Consider the following 26,988-nt stretch of genomic DNA (forward strand, 5'->3'; position numbering starts at 1 on the left):
ATAACATCATCATTAAAGAGTTCTTTTATCTTTAAAAAGAAAATAACAATATGCTTTAATGCTCTTTCACCCCTGCACGAAAGGTATTATCGGAGGGAAAAAACGTCATCCTATTTTACATCCAACGACAAATATTGCTACTGATTGAAAAAGTTCGTCGCTGGATGTCTTTGAGTGCTTAAAGATTAAGATGTCTTGTGTGTTCTATTTTGGACATGTTTTATAAATAGATTAATTAGCTGTTCATTCAGGAACAGCTTCGCAGCCCTATTTGGATTCTTAACAGACGCCCCCCCCCCTCCCCTTTAGATAAAACCTCTCTCCCAGCTACATCTCTTCCTGCTCCTTGTTTGTGCCTTTCGCAATCATTTCTGCCATTTCAAGGCTTCAGTTTTAGCAAGAATTTTACATGGCTTGCAACAAAATTAGGTAATGTAAGTGTTGAAGAGTTTTTAGGTGTTACAAGAGAGAAGCAAGCACAAAAAGAAGCAGGAGAGTTAAGGACGACAGAAGTTTGACAGGAAAGAAGTAGCAAACTACACCAGAGCACCCGCCAACCAACCAAATGACCAGGCCTGTTTTAGTATGAGCTCGTAATATGCTTATCTTGATATTAAATATGCATATCTCTTTCTCATAGAATGGATGTTTTAAACGTTAACAGATCAGGTATTTTTAAAAATGCACAAGTTCTAATTTTGAACTTTGGACAAGATACTGTTGAACTATAATTTTAAGAAAATTAAAATATAACATAAAATTAAAATGTATAACTTAGTATAAATCAACATCTTTGGCTTCTATAGTAATAATGCAAACTTAACATGTGTTCAAAACAGACTCAATCTGAGACTTTTAAAAAGTAAAAATCAGGGTATCGACATACACACACTCCTTGAGTGATGAGAAAAAGTGGCAGAGCGTGAACTAAATAGAGGAGGAGAACCCTGTAGTAAAGAAGATGCGAACTAAAATGTCATGGATAAAAGTCAAACATCACCAAAAGAAAAAGAGAAAGAAACGGAAATATCAGATAGCAAGTGTTCTTTGTATCGTGTGTTCACTTCACATTGAGAGACAACAAATAAAGTGGTTTGGACGCGTTGTTAGAATCGGCCATAACAACGAGCCTTAACAAAGGCTCACAACAAGCGACTGGAGGTCAATATTGAGTCAAAGAGACCGTTCAAGAGCACAATAAAATTAATATGAAGATCCAAAAAGCAACACACTTGGCCTACGTACGAAAATCATAATAATATTATCTCCCCTTCGCTGTATAAGAGGACAGAAAAGATAACATAAGTAAAGACGATGAACCTGTCATCGGCTTCCTCCATCCACACACACACACACACACACACACACACACACACACACACACACACACACACATATATATATATATAATATATATATAATATATATATATATATATATATATATATATATATATATAAATTGCGTACGAAAACACAATAGTGAAGAGTCATTCTCATTACCGGTGAGTATCAACCATCTTCCCGGAGAGGAGTGCCAATTTCAGTTTGCTAATTCGATAGAACTCATCACAAAGAAACAGTTGACAGTGGCAAAAGTAGTACGAAAGTGGAAATTAAAAAGTAGCATCGATGTGCAAACAAAAGGCAGTTCATAAATATAAATTTAAAATGAAGTTAATGGTGAAGTAGTGAACCAAAATAAAAGGAGGCAAGTCTTTTGGGAACTTGGAAAGAACTATTTATTAACGATTTCAGTCGATGAAACATTAAAGAGCCACCTTTTTTATAAATGACAAAAATTCAAGGTGGCTTACAAAGCTTCACAAAATGCCAGTCTCGTATTACAAAGAACCGAGGGAAGGAAAAAATGTGTCGATTTACATATGAAACTCAAAAAATAACTGTAAATAACGAGTTATTGTTTTCTATCAAGAGGTGTACTAAACTGAGTCCAATGAATATGAATAAATAATATTAATATGGAAAATGTTTCTTATCGCCTTGAGGAAAACCCCTGGTACTTTGTAGATGACAATTCAATAACCCATTGTGTTACGAGTGGAAACCTGAAGTCTTTGCGAAACGTTCGCTGCCTCAGAATTACAAAGCGCTATCTGCTCAGCACTTGGTTTTGAGAAATCTGGCGTCAAAACTCTTGAATTTCTCAATAAGACAACTTTTCCGAACGCAGTTCTTAGAATGTCTTGAAAACGACTCCAAATAATCTTATGATTTTAATTTTAATAGACCAGATAGAAATTTTAGTTTCTGACCTTACGGTCGTAATAACTCAAAACGGCCAAAAGAGTCAGAGAGAACTTTGCAATTCTAAGGTAGCGCGTTCGCATTTACAAGTTGCATTTACTACCAGAAAGTACTTTCATCAACGTAATGTTTGAAAAAAACAAAAACATTATGTCGTTACGTACAGCAGCTAGAAATAGGACATCACACCAGAACACCCACCACCATTGCCTGCTGTTATGAACAGTGAATTACAAATAATCTCTCTCTCTCTCTCTCTCTCTCTCTCTCTCTCTCTCTCTCTCTCTCTCTCACTCTCTCTCTCTCTCTCACTCTCTCTCTCTCTCTGTCTCTCTCTCTCTCTGTCTCTCTCTCTCTGTCTCTCTCTCTCTCTGTCCTTCTGTCCTCCCCCCTCTCTCTCTCCTTCTCTCCCCCACCCCCCCTTCTCTCTCTCTCTTTCCTTATCTCTCTCATCCTTTTTGCTGGTCATTCATTAAGCTATTATCAATTTCATGCTTCCCAAGCCTTTCCAAAAAATTAACAATAAAGAAAGACACTAAAAAGCAGGAAGCTGGACACTCTTGAGACGAACCAGTATTATCAATCATTGCTAACCCGCTATTACACTCTCTATATTATCATTTCCTAATTTCCCGGGTCAGTAAATTGTTTTTCTGCCAATCAGGATTGAATTAAACTGATCACTGCTTTTAGTATAAAGGTATTTTTAGCTTTTTAATGAGAACATTCTGAAGTCAGAATTATAAGAATAGCCTCTGCCTCTACTGAACCTTGTCACTGGGAAAAAATAATATCGACAAACTAAATCTAAATCATTAAGCTTTCAGAAAGAGCCAATCTGGATGTGTAAAATATTATGGGGCTCTTTTGGGTGGTTCATTTAGTCCTTACGAAACTGAATAATTTGTTTGTTTTTATTTTTTTAAATAAAATCATCATATGGAAAGGTATCACGTTCTGAAAATGTATGATGTTGGGTCAACATACAAAAAGAATTGTCTTTAGAAATATTTACTAAGGCTAAAACATATCCAAACAATGATTGCCAAAGCAACGCATTCTTGTCAAATGAGAGTTTGAGTTCGCGTATAAGAAGCAAATCAACACAATAATAAGCATTAGTGCAGGGAATACGAACAATTTGTTTGTTTTGTTTTAGTAAGTAAAAGTTTAGTTTTAGTAGAGGTTTTATGGCACTCGCAACTGCATAGGGTCATATGAGCGCCAGAAGATTAGAGGTGTTACAAGAGAGTAACAAACATAAAAAGAAGAAGGGGAGATAAGGACGATAGATGCTTAATAGGAAAGAAGGAGCAAACCACACCAGAGCACCTGCCAACCACGAATACGTACGAGAGTAGGCAGAATTGGCGCCCTCCAAGCACCCACATAAAACAATTGTCATAAGTAAGCTTTTCGAACTCTAAAGCATACCGAGACATAACTGCGTAGAGCCAATTGTCAAAGCAAAGCAATCTTGTCAAAAACTGAGAAGCTTCAAAAGAGATTTAGACATCCAAACAAACAAAATTACGTAACAATTAACAAAAAAGGCATGCTTCTTAAAGACATGGCATCATTCCTCCAACGCATTTTTTCCTTTCCGTTCTTCTTTCTTTCATCTCCATTTTATTTTAAAAAAGATTCACCTTGAACAAATATATTATATGATGATCGTCGCTCGGCTTAAAACCTTTTTGTAACGAGTAAACGCTGAACCCGTAGAATCAGGGTTTAGATCTGATTAGAGAATATAATTAGGTAATGAAAGGCATTCATTTTTACTGGCAGACATGTATTAATGTGAGGTATCAAGGACAGTGTGGGAGGGGCTTCGTGTGACGGACAGAGAAATTGGACGTCAGATTCTTAAGATAACGATGAACTCCGGGTGAGTTTTTATGGTCAAAGATGACGTCACGAATAAAGAGGATTAATAACTCTCCCCCCTCCCTCCTCCCAATCAATCCCTGCCAACCCCCCCCCCCCCCCCCCGTTTTTTTTTGTAAGCCAAAGAAAAAACAGGAAAAAGTAAGCCAGATTTTGATAATAATCATTGAACCCGAAATAATCTAAACAGTCTTTAAAAAGATCAGAAATATCTGTAGAACCAATCGCAAATAATAGAGGCCGATGGAGAATCGTCAATAAAGTGAAGCAGTCAAAGGATTCACTAAGAAACTTTTAGATTTTAGTAAGGATTTTACGGCACTTACAAAGCTTTAGGTCATACAAGTGCCGAAGATTAGAGGTGTTACAAAAGAGTATCAAACACAAAAAGAAGGATGGGAGATAAGGGTGGTAGATGTTTGACAAGAAAGAAGGAGCAAACTACATCATAGCACCCGCCAACCAACCACTACTAAAAATATCATTGACCGGCACAAGTTGGACATAGTAACATTGTCAACTATGTCAACGTTTGTCCTAGAGGTTTAAAAAACAAACAGGAAAATATAAAAATACAACTATGGCTTTTGAAAGTGGGTTTTCAAAGCTCAGGCCTGTTAGCGGTACATTTATCAGACACAAAACACTTGAAGAGGATTTTTGTCAGAGTAACAATTTAAAAAGGCGTTATTCTGAAATCATAATTACCATTCAGACAAAAACTTGTTAGTTTTAGTAAACGTTGATTTTTTTCGACACAAGTAGGGTAACTCTGTTCGCAAAGCGGGCATTTTTTCAAAGAGGGCGTCACCGGATTTTGAGGTCATTTTTTAAAATTGGTTCAAAGAGAGGAGTGAACCATCTTGTTATACAGAATCTTTGGTAGCAGTAAACTACCACAATAATCACCTCATGACGCCAGCTCGCAATTTTTTTTAACAAATCTGAAGCACACAAGCAGCGCAGGCGTGTTTAATACTAGAACAAATAGTATATTATTTACTGGTATTCGAAAACACAGTGTCTGCTCGGACACTGACACGATCCTTCTAAAGAATAATTTTCCCTCTTTAAAAACATGTATTGCATTTTGATTTACGCCAAGAAACGAAACAATCACAATATTGGTTTTCGCCATTCTATTAACAGAAAAATAGAATGCAGTTTTATGCAAACTGCAAAGATGCATTGGTCCAAAAAGAAAGAGAAGCACGTCATTCTCAGAAAGAAAAAGACCCACAATGTACGGTACTCGCATTCATGCCGTGGTAGAAGGACACACGTGTCCGAATACACACAGGAGTTTAAATGGACACTTGTCCAAAGAGACGCAGCCATTGGAAAAAGTACAGAACACTCGCATTTTGGTACATATTGACCTTAAATATAACGAAATAATTTTTAAAAACCCAGGTAACAGAATAGTAGATCAACATAGCACATGAAATAACATTACAATCATTCAAAACTTTCATCGCTCACACAATCGTTTTAATTAAACATTGTGATAGATTCAAACATTGTTAAAAAGCTACAGGAATATGGATAAGAACGACTATAATACTTTTTGCGTAGTAATGATCATGCACTAAAAACATACACATTCAAGAACAGCAACAAAATTCATTGTTGGGGTGAAAGCTAAAACTCGCTCTCATGTGAACAGATTCAGGGTACTCGCACTGAGCTTTACAGACAAACATGTGTTTACAATGTCGCCTGGCAACAGCGGTGAGTAGTCTCGGACCTCCGTCTTGGTAGCAATGTCTAAACAGACAGATCTGATTGGTTCTTGCATCACGTGACCCAGCTGATGCCCACCAATGACAACCAAGCACCCACCAACATGAGCCAAACCAAACCGGACCCTAGGGTTCTCGCTCAGGTTCTTAAGGGTTGTCACGTGACTAAGATGTCTTTTGTCCGGCTCAAACTTGTACACCTGGGGGATATGAAACTGGTATAAGTTTGACTGTCAAAATCAGTAGCACTTTTCCATGTCTACATTACATCAGATGGGAAACATCAGCCATACTTCTCCGTGTCCACATTATAACAGACGTGAAAATTTCAACCATACTTTCCATCTCCACACGTTAATAATCAATAGATGGATGACTGAAATGGTATTGCGATGTAACAAGATCGTGTCACCTATCCAAGACCATTCTTCATGCAACTGTGCAGGGGAGGAGAAGAAGAGGAGGGCAAAGGAAGGGGTGGACCGCCAATAGTGCAGAATGGACAGGGAAATCTTTCTTTAGCCCAAACTCAGGCGCTCGCAAAAAAAAAAACAACGTGAAAATTGGAGGCACCTGCTGATGAGGCTCTTTGTCATACAGCGCCCCAACTTTCCTCGTGGGATTATGTGCTCAGTGACAGTGAGTGATTGTACATGTACAGCCCATAATATCCTCGCTCGACAAAATGCAAAGTTTTGCGATTTAAACTGTCAGCAGACCCTAGACCTTCCACCCTGAAAATTCTCGGCTTCTCGGGAAGCATAGAATGCAAGAAGCTTTGAGAACTCAAGCGGAAAACCAACACGATCTTTTGCTATCTATGGCCAGGTACCTATTTCCAAAGTGAGGAATCAGGCGCACATCAGTTATGGGGCATATAGAACTATTGATATCACCTTATAGTTTGTTCGCATGTCGTGTTTTTTTTTCTGGCGAAAAAGTACCCATCTATCTTGAATAGAATTTGAGATATTTATGATTGAAGGAGATGAACGTCGCCTGTTGCAAGATGTTAAAGTAATGAGAAAATACCCGCCAAAGTTTGGTGAATTCCAAAGTTTGAGTGTCCTTGAAAATACACATTTTCTGTGTTTGTGTTTGTGTGTGTGTGTGTGTGTGTGTGTGTGTGTGTGTGTGTGTGTGTGTGTGTGTGCATGTGTGTGTGTCTTTGATCAACGTCTTTCATAAAAATCCAAACAGAAATGCGTTTTACATGGATATAATAGTTGTTTAACAAATTATGAAAAATAAATTCATTAAATATACTTTTTCAAAACAAAATCTTTGAAAATTACCGAACAGGCAGAAAAAAAATGTTTCTTCGAGTTCATTATTTTGACGAGCGCGTGATTTCACCTCCATGGCATACAACCATACCTCCCCATGTCCACAGACAACGTAGACGAGACCATCCAGCCCAGACGTCACTGCACGTGCACTGAGCAGGCTTGGGGGCATCCCTGTCACGTCCACCTTGAAGGCTGAGTACAGGCCGGAACGGAGAGCCACAAAACACTGAAGAGAAAAAAGGAAAGGAGAAAACGTATTATCTGTCCCTATAAACAAGATGCATTTGAGAGATAGAAAGTCCAATGGAAAGAAGAAACATTTTATTTGTTCTTGATAATACTTTTGTTCATCACGAAATACTTGAATGAAAGAAAGAGAAGAAAAGAAAAACACATATTTTCATTAGAATTTATCCTTTTTAACATTTTGGCGAAACCTGAAGCACTTTAGAGTTAGAAGAGAAACGGAAAGAAAAGAAAAACTCATTACATTCGTCCTTTTTAACACTTTGGTTCAATACAAAATACCTGAGAAAAAGAAAGACATGGAATGTAGAAAACATCCTTTGATTATTTTTAGTACTTTGGTTCCATGCAAAGCACTGGAAATAAATTAAAAAGGATAAAATATTTCATTTGTACCTTTTTACACATTGGTTTAACACAAAACACGTGGGGATAAAAGGGGGGTTGAAGAAAATACTTTGTAATTAACTTCCGTTTAAAAACTTTGGTTCAAGACAAAGCCCTTGAGGGGAAGCTAGAAAAGTAAATGAGAGAACAATTTATACTTCCTTTTTGAACACTTTTGATTAGAGATCTATATTCATAGAAACCTTCGCCAGGTTAATACATGTTTGCCTAGCCATAGAGGAAGTGAACTGCCCAAATCGCCGCACTAGAATCAGAAAAGTGTATCTGCCCAGTGCCTAGTTTGAAGAAATTTGACGTCAATTCTTTTTTTTAGTTTGACAACTTGTCAAGTTTTTTCGAATGCATTTCTTTGAATATCTTGATAACTCCGAATAAGCTTATGATTTTGCTTGAGCAGATAGCACATTTGGTTTCTGACTCGTGGTCTTAGTGACTCAAAACGGCCAAAAATGTCAGATAGAACTTTGTAATTCTGAGGTAGTGAAGTACTACTTGCCTTAGGAATATTATGGAATGCTCCGAATGAGAGACATCTTCAATACGTTTTGAATCTAGGAAAACCTATGTATGTGTGTCTTACTGTTTAACAAGTGTGACGGGGCTTTACATTTCAACACAAAGAGCCTATTATTCCATTGCATTTTCTTCTCGTTTCACCTGTACAAGTTCAGTTTTCGAAACAGGTTTGCGGCACTTGCAACACAATAATTATCAGATCACATCATTTTTTTGAATGTGTAAGAGTTTAACCGTATAGGCAACGCAACAAGGTCATATAACTTAATAAGGGCCAAAGATTTAAAGAGTTATAGAAGAAAAAAGTAACAAACACAAAAATACATAAGAAATAGGAACGACAGATGCCGTTAGGATTAAACGAGCAAACCACACCAGAGCACCCGCCAGCCATCCATAGGTCATACTATCATAAGCACCGGAGGTAGCATTAAAGAGTAACACACTTAGAAAAGAAGGAAATACGACAGACTTTTTTAGGAATAAAGGAGCAAACCACACCAGAGCACCCGTCATCCACCCACATATCCTCATATTATTATCATGAGACCCGGGGGTGAGTAAGTAGAGAGTAACATACAAAGAAAAGGAAAAAAGTTTTAAAAATGGACAGTATACTAATTTGAAACAAATGAAGAGCCCCAGAGCACCCGCCAACAACCCACCCACTCACCTGTATAAGCCGGAGAGGCTGACCGCAGTGGTCCACACCGCCCAGGAGATAGATGGCGCCACCGCTCAGAAACGCCGCCATGTTGTAAGCAGGCACGGACAGCTGACCTACTTTGACCCAAATGTCCTTGCTGATGATGTAAGCGTCTACACTGTCTAAAACTGCAATAAAAGAGTGATGGGTTTGTTTGTTTTTTTATAGATTGGCAGTCTACTACTACTACTACTACTACTACTACTATTATTATTATTATTATAATTATTATTAAATCTATTATTATTATTATTATTATTATTATTATTATTTTTATTATTATTATCATTAGTAGTATTATTACTATTACTATTATTATTATAAACAGACCCCTGCCTCCTAAAACCGATTGCCCGACTCGCGGTCCTGAAAACAAGCGCGTTTGTTTTTGAAAGTCATTGTCGGTTTCGTTTGGTTTGAGCCACTATGGCACCTTTCCTCCCTCCGTGAAAAAAAAAATCTGACTAGACTCCAGGACCAAACCGGATTGAACCGAACGAAACCGCACCATTCTGGTCAATGGGCACCGGGTATTAGAAAAAGGCTCAGACCGACTCAGATGCAGCACCGAGCACATTGATTTGTAGTTATGACTGTGGGTATCACGTTTACACCAAGTATCTAACATTTCGCTACCCTAGAAGTACAACGTTTTATCAGCTCCGTACCTAGTTTTGAGAAATTTGAGGTACAAACATTTGAGTTTCACAATATGTCAAGCTTTTTCGAATGCAATTCTTGGAATATCTTCACAGGAGAGTGACTAACGTACTAAAGGAGTCGAGGTAAAATGACGTTAGTAAGGGTGAGGAAAGAAAAAACAGCAGTTCCCCCTATGTTGTTCCGGCACAGTATGAGCATCGCATTGATAAATCAGCCCATATACAATTATATTGTGCATAAAAACATATTAATATCCCCTCCCCCCCTTTTGGGAATGACCTGAAGACACTTCAGTCAGTAGCACTGACCTTGGGGGGGGGGGGGGGGGGTAAGCAATTGAAAGTTTGTTTTAGTAAGTGTTTTACAAGAGAGTAACAAACACAAAAAAGCAAAAAAAAAGGAGAGGATATAATGACGATAGTTGTTTGAAAGGAAAGAAGAAGCAAGCCAGACCAGTGCACCCGCCAACCACCCATTTTATGGAAAGAAATACTGAAACTGACACTATAGCATTATATTATGTCACATCAAAGGCATTTCATGAGATAGAATACTAGATCTGTTGCCTTCAGTTGGGCTGGACACAATTGATTTTAATTTTCAAGACGGAACGCTTAGTTTTCATTAATTACAACCAACCGCAGGCCATTTATTAAAATGTTAATTACTGGGTTGACTCGAGGGCAAGATTGAAACTGCTTGCAGGCCCGATCAGGCCCATGGGCTGTAGAGCGTCCAAGCCTGCCTGAATAGGCGGTTTTGGAACTTCCATTGCTAGGGGGAATTTTATAAATTCACCAATGGTGGGGGGGAGGGGGGAGCATAAGCTTCCTTTTTAAGTTTCACTTAAGCTTTAAAAATCCGCATGAGTGAGGAAAATAACATCATGCTTCTTTTTACGGCCCAAAACAACGCGTCTTCAAGCGCTATCGAAAGACTAGAACGCGCATCTAGCGAGTAAAAAGGAAGGTTGCACTCCTATCACACGTCGATCAAAAATTCGGGTTCCAAAGTTGACATAATGTTGACCAAGTGGTAAGATATGAAGCAGGGAAAAGGGAACAGAAAGGACAGAAGCGATACAACAAAGTCACAAGCACACACACTCTCTCTCTCTCTCACACACACACACACACACACACACATACAGACACACACACACACACACACACACACACACACACACACACACACACACACACACACATACACACACTCACACACACGCGCGAGCGCGCGCACATTTTCTCTCAACATGTATCACGCATACATCGTAATATGAGTGAGAATATACAAATATATAGATATAGCATAAAGCAGTGTAACAATTATAATGTTGAGCGATATGTACACTGCGTTATGACCCAAAAGTAAGGAATTTGTTCCCTAGGTGATGTTAATGATCAATTTTTGATCTTTACGTCCTCATCGACACTTCAGATCATTTAGGAGGTGGACATTTCAACTCTGTCTTGGTCAACCAATGCAGGGAAGAGTACAGCGTCCTAGCAAACAGAAGGCACACTTATTCACTCATAAAAACAACAGTTCGCTACCCGGGAATCGAACTCTGGTTTTCTGTGTTCGGCGGAGAACAGCCTAACCGCTACACAAACAGACACAGATAAAAAATAAGTTAGCATTGCCATTACTTCCAGCGACGTGACTTCTTTGTTTTAGTTACAATTTTACGGCACTTTCAACATAATTAGTTTTTAAAAGGGCTGAAGGTTATAGGTGTTACAAGATAGTAACAAACACAAGAACAGAGAAATTGGAGAAATAAGGACGACAGATGTTTATTAGAAAGAAAAAAAAATAGGAAACCACACCGGAGCACCCACTAACCACCCAAAAATGTTTCCAATCCGTCACGATACAACGTGACAGAACCCATGGAAGCTTTTAATTCTCGGCAATAAACAGACAATTAGTAGATGGGATCGCACATACAAAGCCGATTCCAATGCGCAGTATAGTTACGTTCGTAGTAAGGGATGAGCTGATTGCACGTACTAGCGATCACTATATTATGTAAGGCATCGTGGTGAAATCAGCCGCTCGTCCAAAAAAAGATTCTGTTTGTTACTGTCTTGTAACAATTCGGCTTTTTATGACCAGGATGTGTTTCACGTGTCGTAAAACATTTACATAAACAATAGAGTGGAATTCATGTTTCAACTTTTCACTCACAGGATTTAAAATAGGGCGTGCGTTTAGTTGTCGTAACTAGGCTATGTGAAAGATTTAAAATGTTCTGAATGTTCTGAATGAGCTAAATATTAACATTCGGAGAACATTCCGTTTTGGCTAATGTGAAGCATAAAAGTAAAGTTCGACACCACTGCACATCTTAACATTGTAAGATTATTAAATAGTTGGTTGGAACCCCCCCAAGGTAGAGAAAACGTAAAAGTTAAAGATTAGGAGACTTTTGAAAACTACCTGTGACAACACAAACTCATAAACGCCCCTTTGGAGATCCTAACCAGGGTTGAGGAAGGAGGTCAGGGGTGTATTATTTCATCCTCACTAGGCGTGACTTCAAACTATTAAAACAAAGCTTGGAAGAATAACGCTGTGGTCATTTATCACAATTCCCCTTACTTCTTATATATCATAAGACATCAACAAATCTTTGTTTGCTCAGTGTGTTGAAACTATCGTCAACTATTGCAACATTCTTCAACTCACACCTGAGATATGTTTGCTTTTGGAATTAAACAATAAGAATATGAGGTTTTTTTAAATGATACCTTGAAACGTTTTAAGACAATAATTATAATCTTTTCATTGGCGCTTAATAGATAACAAATAATTAATTAATTACTGCGTTCTGAACATTAAAAAGGCAGAAACTGACGTTACCTGTGTATCCTCGTTTATCCTGGCCACCCAGGCAGTACACACAACCACGTGACGCAACCATACTGTGGAACTTACGGCCGCGTGGCATTTTGGCGTGAACTTTGATTTGTCCAGAGCTTGTATCTACAGACCACATCATATCCGTCGCGAACTCGCCACCTGGGACATGGAAATATAATAAAATTATACTGACCATACATTGTTTAAAATAAAGTAGATGAAAAGGGGACAGGGGGCTACTTCCCTTTACTTGCAACAGTTATTCTGTCTAAAAGTACGTTTCTAAGACTATAATAATTATGACATAGGGTTTTATCTAATACTGATTCGATTGAATTGATGTAAGCAGTGCGTTTCAGTTCAAGGCGGGTTTGCTGGGTAAAAAGCCTTATTTCAAGCAGAGATAATAATATAAGGGAAGAACAATAGTGGCTCAACACACTGTTGGAAAATAAATGAGATTATACGAATTTGATGTTAATCAATACAGATTTTGTTTATAAAATACATTGCAGGTTTTTTTGTTCCTTTCGTATTTTAATAGAGTTGACTAGTGAAGTTTTCAGACCTCTATTTATTGCTTGAACGAAGTACCCAAGAATTAAATAGCCCTGTACAACAATATCATAGAAACAAAAGTTTTTAAGTTTGTGAAAATGCTTCTTGTGTGTACAATGGTTAAAATATAGAGGGCGTCATTCGTTATTTTTTAAAATCCAAGCTGAATCTTGGTTTATGTTTAGTTCAGCAATAGTTTTACGCATTTGCAGTATATGACAACTTTAAGATAAGATAAGATAAGATAAGATAAGATAAGATAAGATAAGATAAGATAAGATAAGATAAGATAAGATAAGATAAGATAAGATACCTGTGAACATAAAGATGCATCTTATCTTATCTTATCGTATCTGATCTTATCTTAAATGTGTCATGTATTATTGCCAATGATAAGGGGTGCTGCTTGCAAGTAATATTAAGAAACAAAACTGGAGGAGAGATGAGGACGATATTTAGATGGGAAAGATAAATTTTTTTTTTATCACGAAAAAGGAAGTGAGCTTAATTGTTAAAGTTGGCATTTTGTAACCATTGCTCAGACTGTTCGTAATCTTTATTTTAGTTGATTCAGTAATTTTATCAATAAAAGGTGTCGCAAGTACATTATAACTCTTACTGAAACTAATATCTTTAATATCCACAGTTGTCCTATCACTTCAGAGATGCGAATGTAAGTAAAGAATTTGTATCCGTCTACGTCTCAGCAAAGCCGTTCGTATTGATCAGATAATGATTCTGAACTCAGAAGCGGGAAGATCTTTTGCTGCTATAGATTTAATTTTGTCAAAAACTCTAAAAACGGCACTGTAAGCGAGAAGACAATGACAATTTTATATTTTTAAAAAGGAAACACTTCGATCCATTATGAAAGCTTAACAAAAGCAAGGATGAACGGTTGCCAATCGGTTAAAGAACGGCGGGATCTAGATTTCTGTTCTTGTGTTCCTGGTTGTTAACACTAATATTTCTTATTTCAGAAGTGTCCTTAAAGACAGACTGGTGAAAATATGATCAAATTGCCAACTCGAAGTTTAACTTGGTATTAGCGAGACCACGTACGTGGGCCATGCACGCGCAGGTGCGAACGTAAACACACACAGACAGACACAGACAGACACACACACACACACACACACACACACACACACACACACACACTCACACACTCACACACACACATAAACAGACACATACATATAATATATATAATATAATACATGTTACAATAAGAACACGTACCCAGTGAATACGCGTAATCACTGAATATTTCAGTGAAAACGCGTAATTCCTGTCTCAATCAGAAGATTTCACGTAATCACTGAAATAATCAGGAATTACGTGAAATCCCCGAAAAAATGTCACAGTAATTACACGTAATCCCTGATCAGACATGTGTAGTTAATGCAAAAGTTTATATAGATATATATACTAACTGGGCCCCCTTTCGATGAAAGGAATGATCGGTGCATTAACGTCAGCCGAAAGTCATTGGCTTATGATATTTACATTCTACTGGAACGGAGCAATAAATCTTGAAAGATGCAAAATTAGAAGGTTTAGATCTGTACTCTCAAAACAGTGCGCACGGTTAGTGAACGGAAACCTCCTTTTCGAAAATTACAGAGACGGAAGCGTCGGCCTAAAAAGCGATCGGCAAAATAAAGAAATCTAGCTTTGTGCAGCAAAACTGTCTCAAAACTGTCTCAAAACTGAAAAAACGAAGGGCGTCATGATCTGGAGAATATTTTAAAGAATCTTTTGGTGAAAACAGCATGTCGATCGATGCAGCCATTAAAAAACCTTTTGAATAGCAAAATTCGGCCACCACAAATAGATAATAGATATAGATATAATATATATATATATATATATACAGACATGTATAATATATTTTTATATACACGCGCAAGCGCGCACGCACAAACACACACAGAAATACTATATATATACACGTTAAGAGATAGAGCGAGAGAGAGAGAGAGAGAGAGAGAGAGAGAGAGAGAGAGAGAGAGAGAGAGAGAGAGAGAGAGAGAGAGAGAGAGAGAGATGTTTGTTTGTTTTAGTGGGGGGTTTTAAGGCGCTCGCAACTGCATAAGGTCATATGAGCGCCAGGGGATTAGAGGTGTTACAAGAGAATAACAAACACATAAAAAAGGAGGAGAGATAAGGACAATAGATGTTTTTAATAGGAAAGAAGGAGCATACCACACCAGAGCACCCGCCAACCACCCAGAGAGAGAGAGAGAGAGAGAGAGAGAGAGAGAGAGAGAGAGAGAGAGAGAGAGAGAGAGAGAGAGAGAGAGACAGGGGGGTGGTATATGAAAAGAGAAATAGAAAAAAAGGGGGGGGGAGAGATTGTGAGCGGGAGGTAGGAAGGGAGGGAAGAAGGGAGGGAAGGAGAGACAGACAGAAAAAGAGACAGAGAGAGCGAGAGAGGCAGAGAAAGAGAATGAAAAAGAGAGAGATAGAGAGAGAGAGAGAGAGAGAGAGAGAGAGAGAGAGAGAGAGAGAGACAGACAGACAGACAGACAGACAGACAGGCAGACAGAGACAGAGACATTGACCGGGACAGAGACAGAGACAGACAAAGAAAATTGCGGGCAGGTTTTCCCCAACAAAGAAAATTCAAGAATAAATAGCAAATAAAATTGATGTTTTTCACTTGTTAGACTAAGAACATGGGTCTCCAAGCTACATTTAGTACATGACCTTAAAATGAAACGAAAGATGGTTTTCTTCAAGCTCATCCAGAGGCATAGAATGCAATCTATTGTCTCAGCTACTCTCATCCACTTCTGATAGGCATAGCCAGTGCCTTAATGTCCTCTCGAATAATTGGAGGATTAGAAAAACAAAGGGTCTCAGTCATATTTAGCTAAAAATAGAGTTCTTAGTTTCAGTGAGAGTTTTGCGGCACTTACAACAGAATAATGTCATATAAGTTAAGAAGATTAGGGGTACTACAAGAAAGTAACAAGTAACAAACATAAAAAAGGAAGGATAGATTAGGATGATAGATATTTGATAGAAAAGAAGGAGCAAACCTCATCAGAGCAGCGATGATGCCAACTTCCCTCTCCTTTCTCTCTCCCTGTTGCCCAAACACACACACACACACGCACATACACACTCACTCACACACACACATGCACATACAAACACGTGCGCGTGCACGAACACATACACACACACACACTCATTCTCACACACACACACACACACACACACACACACACACACACACACACACACACGTGCACACCCTCACAAACACATACACACATACACACACACACACATACACACACACACACACACACACACACACACACACACACGTGAAATAACAAAAACAAAAGCAACCAAAACAAAATCCCTCCAATATCTATTAGTACTGCGACCATATTATGGTATGTTATTAGTGCTGAAGGGAAAGTAGTTTGTTTTGTAAAGTGTTTTACGGCGCTCGCAACTGCATAAGGTCATATGAGCGCGCGGGACACACCTAATATTTTCAGTTGGTAGGAAATTTTGAATTTTGCCCGGGTGGCGGCCGAAGCCTACTCTTATCGATTTTAGACCACCAAGGGATCTTTAACGTGCGCAACTTGCACACGGGCCCTCCGAGATTTTTCGCCCTTGTCCGAGAAGGCTAGGTGTAGATCTTTCCTACCAGAAGATCAGGGGTGTGGCAGAAAGACAGTAGTAAGGAGGATCCAAGCAGTAGCAGTAGAAAGGCTGCAGAAAGAGTCAAGAGCCCAGAGGAGGGGGCAAAGGAGGTGAGGGGGTGGGTGCAGAAAGTGGAAATGAAAGCAGACAACAGAACATTGCTACAGAGCAGGAAAGGAGGTGAAAGGAGACAATTTTAGAGAAGAAAATTTTTTTGGTCGCTACGCGGTTTCGAACACGGGACTTTTGAATGAGAGGCCAACACCTTAACCTCTAGGCCACGAGAGCCCCCAGGGGAAAGTAGGGTGCATAAATTAGTACGGCAGCACAAATCAAGGGAGATTACACAACATAGCATATGTTGAAAACATGACCGAAAGACTTCAAACCAGAGTAAGAGCCTGCACAAATTACCCAAAGTCAGTAGTATACTACCTTACCTAATTAAGCAAGCTGTGTTTTGTTTTAGTAAACGTTTTACGACACTTGCATCTCAAATTATTAGGTTTTATAATTGTCGAAGATTGGTAGAGGTGTTACAAGAGCGTAAAAAACTTTTTCAAAGGAGGAGAAGTGATAAGATCGATATAGATATTTAATATGAGGGAAGGAGAAAATCATATCACAGGCAGCCTTTTGCACCTTTTTCTTTAAAAAAAAAAATATGGAACCATCTCCGTGTGATTTAGACCCATGCATAGAGGAGATGTAGAAGATTTAAAGATGCCATAATACATAATTTTTTTTGGTAGAGGTTTTACGGCGCTCGCAGCTGCATAAGGTCATATGAGCCTAAGATTAGAGGCGTTACAAGAAAATAACAAACATAAAAAAGAAAGGGAGATAAGGACGATAGATGTTGGATAAGATAGAAGGAGCAAACCGCACCAGAGCACCCGCCAACCACACACATAATATATTTGATAGGAAAAAAAAAGCAAACCAGGGTAGTAAGACACCCGCCAACAATGCATCACAAAAAAACCAAACCCACCAGTAAAAAAGATCTTGTCGCCATAGCAACACACAGAGGAGGTGCTGTCAAAGACGAAGGGCGTCGAGGCTGGTGTGGGCGTGGCGCTGAAGCTGTTGACCTTGTGGTGAGCGCCGTCTATGATGGAGTAGAAGTGAAGGCCTTTGTCCCGGTCTGCCGTCCACAGGATGAAGTCCCTGGTCGGGAACAGTCGGCGGGAGATGCAGTTCTGGCGGGGCCACGCCAGGCGTTCGCAGTAGTCCAGGGTGCTGGTGGGAGACCAGGGTTGGAGGTTTGGGTTTAGTTAGAGTTTTACGGTAGAGTGGGAGCCGACAAGTGAAGGTTTGGTTTTAGTAAGAGTTAAACGAAGAGCGACGGAGCCGAGGAGTGAAGATTTGGTTTAGTAAAAGTGTTACGGTAGAGTGGGAACCGAGAAGTGAAGGTTTGGTTTAGTAAGTTTTATGATAGATTTTTATTCTTTGCTGGGTTTTTTTTTTGGGGGGGGGAGGTTGGGGGGAGGGGTTGTAATGAAAAGTCAGACAAAGCAATAATGGTCATATCGTACTGGGGAAAAGTAAGAAAGATGACAGACAGAAACAACAGAGGGAAAGACAAGAAAAAGGACATACCAATGGTACCCTAACCACGGTGTATACTGGAAGAAAACAGATGGCCAAAAAGATGCCCTGAATGAAGACCAAGAACAGGAAAAAGGTCAAGAGGAAGACCAGAAAGAGGGTGGCAAGGTGACATATAAGAGATACAATATTATAATTTCATTGAGAACTATGCCAATTCGTGCTTTCATTTATGTTTGCGGGAATTTATTATTAAAAGATTTTTTTGTAAATGTATTAGAGAATTTCAGAGCTATTGGCAGTTAAGAGGTAAAAATTTGGGGTGGGGTGGGAGGTTGCAAAAGGTAGGGGGTGGAGTTTGGCTCTCCTGAGCGGTTTATGAAACTGCGTTTACCGTCTTTAAAAATAAAACACCAGTGTGATGGCTGGAAATGTGCCCCAACATTGTCTTTGGCCTGCTGTTGATCGAAAATGTGTGTCTGCAACAGGAAGTAGATTTTCTAATGCAGGGGAACATTTTGATTAATCAAATTTCATTAACACCACCCCCCCTCCCCCAAACAAAAAAAACACAGCCCCAAAGCAAAATAAAAAGGAGCTTACGTGGTTTCATTTTCAATATTAAGAAAATTACTGACGAGAACAAGAAACGACGGATAGAATGATTCATTTTAGATGCAAAAGCGTTATGTTCCCGTGATCTCTCACCTATATGCCCGAGATTCTTCCACAAGGGCCATCGCAAGGGCATTCTCCCTTAGCAGACTGATTTCGCAAACTGTATCCAGCTCTTGTGAAGTCATTAGTGGAAATCGGATGTGCTGCAACATCAATGTCATGTCTGCGCTCCTCTCTTCAGGTCGAACTTTGACCCATCTGAAACAAGAGCAACATAGAACATTATCACATTGTTATAGGACAGGTGGCCGTCAGAGTAAGTTTGGTTGCCTTTTTTACTGTGTGAGTGGAAGAGACAGGGGGTGTGGTCATTTGTGCAGGTTATTTTCTTGGACAAATGTCCATGACAGCAGGTCCAATCATTTGTCAATTTGGGTGTAAACCATGAACAACGAATTACACGTATGTGTTTAGTGTGTGAGTAGTGTGAGATGGGGTGATGGGAGAAGTGGTCTGTTGTGCGGGTGACTGTCTTGGACAGTGGGCCACTAAAACAGAACACTATGAACAAATAGCTATTTGTTTGGTATATGTGGTAGAGGGAGGGGGTTCTGGGGGGTAAGGCGATTGGTGGGTAAAGACTCACTGAAGACGTGGTCGTTTGCACAGGTAATTGCTCTCGTTATATGACTGTTGGAGCAGGTTAATATGAGTAATCAATTATTTGATTAGTGTGTGTGTGGGGGGGGGGGTTACCTGAGTAAAGCCTGTAGCACCATCATCTCTCCCTGCACGTGCAGCATGCTGTCAGCCACCAGAGGGATCATGTGATGTCTCCCCAGAGCCAAGAACTCATCCGTGCTGGACAGCTCTCCAAAGTGCTCCCTGATCACCTGCACACGGCATCGACGTCACAATCAGTCGAATAATATGTGGGGCATTGTAGTCAAATCAGGCGCTTATGAAAATAATTGAATCAAAGAAAAGTTGCCATGCCGTGTAGATTTTACTTAAAAACGTTATGGGCTTATGGTTTTCAAGGACTCACGTTCTTTGGAAGTCAGCAAACTTTTGTTGCCATTTTTTCTCTACATTTACCTCAGAAGCTAAGTGACTCCTACCTCCTTCAATAAGAATTATCCCGACTTCTAATGAAGAAAGATAGGTAATTTTAAAAAAAAATCGAAAACAGGATAGATAAACACCAATAACTCCGTATGCCCAAAAATTGACGAGCGCCTGATCCCACCGCGTCGTCACACATATCGTCCGTGACCGACTTTAACAGTGTATTCGCAAAATTAGGGCAATGTAATTTATTTGTTTCTGATTGTCTTCCAGAATTCCTGAAAATGCAGAGGAAACAGGCGCTTGTCAGATCTTACAGAACGGAGAATTCAACAGAAATGTTCCAGCCTTTTGGGTGATTTTTACCGAAATTTTTAGCAGCAGAAACGTTTCCCATCTACTAAGAATGACATTTAAGAATGAATTTTATAGGAAAAAAAAGTTGTTAAAGCCAAAGCGGTTTTATTTTATAGAACTGGTACGCGAAGACAGATTTATTGTCGACCTCTGATACCAATTTACCCCACCTCCTTCAATTGGAAATAATCGACGTATGAACGATACTACAAAGACAAGACAAATAAACAAGTTTTAAAATAATATAATTTGCCCCTTATGCTAAACAATAGACGAGCGCGCTCCTGACTCCATCGTTTCGTGACACATATAGCTGCTGTTGATTGAGAGAGACAAAAGGAAATGGGCGAGAGAAAGAGAGAGACACAGAAATGGTGGAGAGAAGAGAGAGACTGTGATATATATATATATATATATATATATATAGATGTGTATTTGTGTGTGTGCGTGTGTGAGTGTGTGTGTGTGTGTGTGTGTGTGTGTGTGTGTGTGTGTGTGTGTGTGTGTGTGTGTGTGTATGTGTGTAGATACAGAGAGGGGGAGGGGTGGTAAGAGAAGCACGTGAGGTATACTAAAGAGTAGCAAGCAGAAAAGATAGAACGATATGGATGAAGGATGTTTGATAGAAAAGACGAAGCAAACGTCACTAGAGCACCGGCTAACCACCCATTGTTTATTGATTGAGTGAGACAACAGCTAAAATAACGTACTTGATGACTCTTTCTGATGACTTTATGGTCGAAGAGGCGGGCACAGCCAGAGTCGCACAAACTGATGACGTCAAACACGTTGCTAGGCGACAGTGTCTCCGTGATGTAACTAGCACATGTCTGAGTCAGGTAACCAAGTTGGAGAGTGTCCGCCGCCAGCAGCAGCTCCAGAGAGTTTTCTTGTGAAATGACGTCATCAAAGACGCAATACATGAAGTCTAGTATCTGTGGACGGATAACGACACATACAAAGTATCTGTGAGGCAGCGTGTTGGAATCAGGCTCTCGTCAAAATAATCAAAGTGAACAAACTTGCATTTTTCCGCAGGTTTGTGAATTGTTATCAATTTTTGTTTTTCGGCTCAACACCTTATTTGCCCAATAAATAATTCATTTCTGTGTTTATTTTTCTGAAAAGCGTTGATTAAAGGCAGAAAAGTGTAAATTTTCAGTTATCACGGACTCTTAAGCTAAGGAAATAACTAATCTTTGGCGGCCATTTTCTCACTAATTGAACCTCTGAAAACAGGTGACCCTCACCTCCTTCTTTCGCAAATATCTCGACTTGTATTCAAGATAAATGTATATTTTTTTTCATTCAAATAAAGACAAGTGAATAAGCTTTGAGATGATATCAATAACTCAACATGCCCAAAAATTGACGAGAGCCTGATTCCACCACGCTGCCTCTCATTTCGTTATGATGGCTTCGACCCTGCCTGTCACGGCCAACCCGTGCTAATAGAAAAACAACATCCCGACAGAAAGAACAAGATTCTTAATAAAAATTCACCCCACTTGAGAATCGAACTCGGGTCTACGCGTGCATCAGTGAAGCACCTAACAATTACACCAAAAACACCCATAAAAACGACACAAATGGTCACACAAATCACCAAATCAAGTTAATTAAGTATTCCTATTAATATTATTGTCAGGAACGAGTTAGTAAAGTGATAACAATAATCATGAGAAGCAAATGGCTAACATAGAATTACAAGGTTCCATCTAATCTGTACGTAGTTTTGAGCAATTCGACATCAAAGAATTTAAGTTTCACATCATGTCAAACATTTTCGAATGCAATTATTTGAATTACTTGATAACGACTCCAAATATTCGCACGATTTTGATAGAGCCGAAGGAACATTTGGTTTCTTACCCCATGGTCTTGGTAACTCAAAACAGCCCAAAATGTCGGATAGAACTTTGTAATTTTAATTTAGCACAATGCCTACACCCTCCCTCAAGACAATTAGACCATTTACGAGGAGTTCTTCTTCGACCCTGCCTGTGATTTCCTACCCGGGCTGAGCAGACTGAACAAGTCCAGTCGAAAGTCGGAGAGTCTACGTACGTGAATCGAACCTTCGTGTTCTGCTTGTAGCAGTAAAATGTCTACGTGTCGGTGATGTTATCTGTCATCGTAAATTCTTTTAAAAGGTTTGATTACGACTCTTTACAAATCGTGTCTAAACAGAGTTTTAAAACCCCCAGTTTTTCGTGTGTGGTTTTATTGTTTGTTCTTTGTTGTTGTTGTTTTGGTTGTTTTGTTGTTTTTTTTTTTTTTTTTGGGGGGTAGTTTGTTTGTTTTTTAAATTAAGAGCTTAGTAAACAAAGCTGTATAGCTTGAAAGGATTCTTTGATGTCGTTATCGGTTTGGGTTTTTTTGTCCTGTACCTCGATTTGGTGCTAGATATAGGTGTAAGTTGCGAAGAAAATAAGTCAACGTGGTAGTATAATCGTTATGTTTAAAGAAGAAACAAAACGGGATAAAAGATATATTGTTTGGTATTTGATGGTGGTAGTGGTAATGATGATGATGATGATGATGATGATGATGATGATGATGATGATGATGATGATGATGATGATGATGAAAACGATCATGCTGGAATGTTTAGAACAATGTGCAGAATTAATCTGTTTGAAAGTATTCAATATTGTATTCACAAACGAAATGCCGGCTCTTTCTTTACCTTGTTAAAAACCTCAGGCTGAATGCCGTTCAGAACGAGAGCATCAGATCTCTCCACTGTAGTCGCCTTCCTCACACCACGTTTTTTATTCTCTCTCCCTCCTTCTTCACCCTCTCCAGCCTCTCCTTTTCCTCTTCCCACATCATCTCGACCCTTCTTATTTGTTTTATCTTTGAGACTATTCTTTCTATCACATGCGCTTGTGACGACATCACTCTTGTTATCGACAGAGACGTTCCGTGAGGCGTTATCCATATCATCTTTCTCTCCATGATCAGCACCCTCTATCATAAGTCGGAAGAAAGGGGAGCTGTTGGCCAGAACAAACTTGTGACACCTGGAAGCCGCCGAAGATAAGATAAGATATTACTTATTATGGGACTCGTCACCTCTTTGAAAAGCACAGTTGCGAGCGCCGTAAAACACTTTACAAGAACAAAAAAACAACAAAAGCACATTCCAATATGACTCACAGAAGTTCCTCAACAAGGACATTTTAGAGAAAATGATAATAATAAAGATGATTTATTTAGCGCCAGCTCTCTGTTAGCTTTAAGCGCTTCGTCATTTAAAACAAAATAGTTCGACACGTCATGTCTTGCATACTTGTCTATTCATCGTACAACAATTTTTGTTCAAATACATATCGGCTGTTTTCTGTAACACTCCTTTATGTCAGTTGTTTTTAACTGGGAGTTGAGAGGATCCTTACACTGAGCAGTTGATAAACTCAAATAATCTGACAAACGAGCTCGCACTCGCGCGCGCACACACACACACACACACACACACACACACACACACACACACACACACACACACACACACACACACACACACACACACACACAAAGTCAATCACTGTGTGTGCTGATTTAGATACATTTGCTGACAATCTGAATACTGAAGAATTGTTCACAGTCGGAACTTAGGGAGCACACCACTGGTTAACAAAACAACAGAGTTGGTGCGGTATGGCTCAAGTATTGCTCAAAGCTGTTTACAGAACATGACACGACCATTTGGTTGCGATTCCCAGTAGCCTAACCATCGAAGCCACTCACACAAAAATGTTTTAAACCACGAAAAAAAAAAAAAAGATTCGTGATACCAGTCACGTAGCACAACATACCTGAACTCTTGACCCCTGACTTTCACGGTGAGGTCAGCAAATTGCCCGCCTTTTCTCAACTGCTGGATTCCCGTTAGTAATTGAAACACCTGATTCTGTCGGGGATCACAGAAGGTCATTTCCTCTCCAGCGACAGTACCAGAGGTCAAGGTCGAAGCAGCAGCGGAAGTTTTCTTTGCCGCTGTTGCTGATTCTTTTGTCCCCGCATTCTGACAAGGGTCTGCGTCTGTTTCTGACTGGTTGTTATTTTCTCCTGAAATTTTGGCCGGCGGTAAGGAACCCGCGGAAAACTCGTATTTATGATCGGCATCATTCGCTGTTGAACTATTGTTAGAATGCTCACTATTGCTGGAAACATCTCTGTCAGTGTCAGCGCAGTCTTGGTCGAAGTCGAGGCTGCTGTTGATGATTGTGATGATGTTGCTCTTCTTGACGCCTACATCTGGTCTGTTGCTGCTGCTGTTGCTGCTGCTGTTGCTGCTGCTGTTGCTGCTGCTGTTGCTGCTGTTGTTGCTGCTGCTGTTGCTGCTGTTGTTGCTACTGAAGTTGTTGGTGGTGTGGCGAAAGCGGCTTTTATTGTCCCTCACAACTGGTATGGCATTGCTCACCAAGTCGAGTTCGTCCCTTCTGTCTCTGGCACAGGCGGAGTTGTTGTTGTTCAGGTTGTGGTTGTTGTTGTTGATGTTATTGATGTTACTATTGCTGTAATAGCTGTCTTCACAAATGTTACCACATCCTCTTCCTGTAAGAATGAACAAAAGCATGTCACATAGTAAAAAAAGGTTGTTTTTTTAGCCCTGAAGAAAAAAAATGATGCCAAGTAATATTGATACTGATTTTAACGCCTTAATGAACTCAACATGGGAAGCCTTTGTGTGGCACGACTTGGTTTGTTTCGTGTTTTACGGCGCTATCTACTAAATGCAGTAAATGTCATGTAAGTGCCAGGAACGATTTAAGATGACTGTTTCATTTAGTAGATCTATGTATCAAGTTTACCATGGATAGTCGTAAACTCATAAAATTCCTGTTAGTGTAATTCTAGGAAAAAAACAACTATTTACATTATCGTAATTCTAAACGCATTTAATTAAAAGAACATTCAAGTGTGTATATTCAGCATTTGAAACAATTTAAATTTTCTTGAAGAGAGCGATGTCTTTTATAAAGTTGATCACACAGCTGGCTGTAGGTTCCACTTCAGATCTAGATGGTGCACGAAAACTCATTCTCTAAAGGACAGGAAGGATAATTATTTTCCCTGTAATAGCTGTGTCGTTGGTGTGTGTGGGGAGTGGAGGGAGGGGGGTTCCACGGGGGTCTCCCCCCCCCCTTAAATGATGTGCAGTAGTATCTAAGCTAACCATATTATGAGACGGGAGTGTTTCTATAAATTTACCCAATAATTTGAAGCATCGTGGTGAAATCAGGCGCTCTCCAAAAACTATGAAATCGAATTTAGATCTAGATCTATACCAGTATTTTTCTGCCGGTTTATTTGTTTGTTGTTTTTTGTTGCTGTAGGTGTTGTTTTAATCTAGATTTTTTAATGTTTTAGATTTCCGCGAGCTAACGCTTTCAACGTTCATTTATAGATACACTTTGGTGTATATATTACTGGAAAAATTTTCATTAAAGGCACAAAAGTGTATTTTTGCTGTTTCCAAAGACACAATACCTTTGGAAGGCACAAAAAGTTGGTGGCAGTTTTCTCGCTAGTTGTATCTCTGACATAGGAGGCTTCTTCCCCCTTTAACCGCAAATTTCCCAACTTCTATTCCAGACCTGAGTATTTTTTAAATTGTTTTTTAAATTTAAACGAACAGTCTTTAATTGCCCAACCTCCAGAAAAAATGCCAGTTTCTATGATTTCATTATTTTGACAAGAACCTCATTTCACCACGATGACTCACCTCTATGCGGTCCAATCGCCACATTGTCCACTCTTGTCCTGGCCGGTGTGTTCCCAACGTCCAGTTGTCGGTCTCCTCTTCTTAGTGAGTCCATTTTTATAATACGCTCACTGCAGGTTCTATTCCTTTAAAAAAAGGTAACCATTTTTATAATACGCTCACTGCAGGTTCTATTCCTTTAAAAAAAGTAACCATTTTTATAATACGCTCACTGCAGGTTCTATTCCTTTAAAAAAAAGTAACCATTTTTATAATACGCTCACTGCAGGTTCTATTCCTTTAAAAAAAAGTAACATCTGGTACAAAGATCAGCAAAGTCACTGTTGCAATTGTATTTTCTTCCTTCTGGCTTCCGAAACGAGCAATCACCCCAATGCAATAAAGGAGGGACATTTGAGTGGGATATGTCAAAGATAGGGCTAAGTGTTTTGTTGTGCAATAAAAGAAAAGGTAAAGAAAGTAAACTGGTTTTGTGTCGTTTTGTGTTCTCTTGCCTTCCTTTTTCTCTTCTCCTGGAACGTGCATTAGTGATATGTTAACGTCTGAAAGCATACACAATATGACATGAGTAGAAAAATCCGCATGCGAGGATACCGTGATTCAAACCTGTGGTGAGTGAGAGAAGCAAGCATGATTAGTAATCCAAAAGCTTCCCACTAAATCTAGATTTAGATCTATGCCAAATGGCTGATGATACCAGCAGTGGGTCAGAAATGATTTTTTAGACCCTACTCGAGTAAAGTGGGGGAAGTGCATCTGATAATACCTTGTCACACCTTGTCCAGTGTTCGGGTCACTACAGTCTTAACATGTCCTTCTCTGCTCTCCCCCCTCA

The 26,988-nt window shown here is 39.3% G+C and overlaps 1 protein-coding gene across 1 annotated transcript in view; it reads right to left on the reverse strand.

Annotated features, from left to right (window-relative positions):
* Positions 1–4,966: 4,966 nt before the first annotated feature.
* Positions 4,967–26,988, reverse strand: part of LOC101863825 — a 23,987-nt gene continuing 1,965 nt past the window's right edge. Inside the window, exons 2-12 of the mRNA XM_005101600.2 lie at positions 26,154–26,278; positions 24,241–24,982; positions 23,109–23,445; positions 21,130–21,354; positions 19,751–19,887; positions 19,085–19,252; positions 17,820–18,067; positions 12,596–12,754; positions 9,032–9,192; positions 7,277–7,414; positions 4,967–6,099 (exon numbers count right to left, since the gene is read on the reverse strand). Coding sequence (XP_005101657.1) covers positions 5,812–6,099; positions 7,277–7,414; positions 9,032–9,192; positions 12,596–12,754; positions 17,820–18,067; positions 19,085–19,252; positions 19,751–19,887; positions 21,130–21,354; positions 23,109–23,445; positions 24,241–24,982; positions 26,154–26,247 — 2,697 coding nt within the window. The 5' untranslated portion in view covers positions 26,248–26,278 and the 3' untranslated portion in view covers positions 4,967–5,811. The remainder of the gene's footprint in view (positions 6,100–7,276; positions 7,415–9,031; positions 9,193–12,595; positions 12,755–17,819; positions 18,068–19,084; positions 19,253–19,750; positions 19,888–21,129; positions 21,355–23,108; positions 23,446–24,240; positions 24,983–26,153; positions 26,279–26,988) is intronic.

This window comes from Aplysia californica, unplaced genomic scaffold (assembly GCF_000002075.1).
Source record: "Aplysia californica isolate F4 #8 unplaced genomic scaffold, AplCal3.0 scaffold00290, whole genome shotgun sequence".
NCBI lineage: Eukaryota > Metazoa > Mollusca > Gastropoda > Aplysiida > Aplysiidae > Aplysia > Aplysia californica.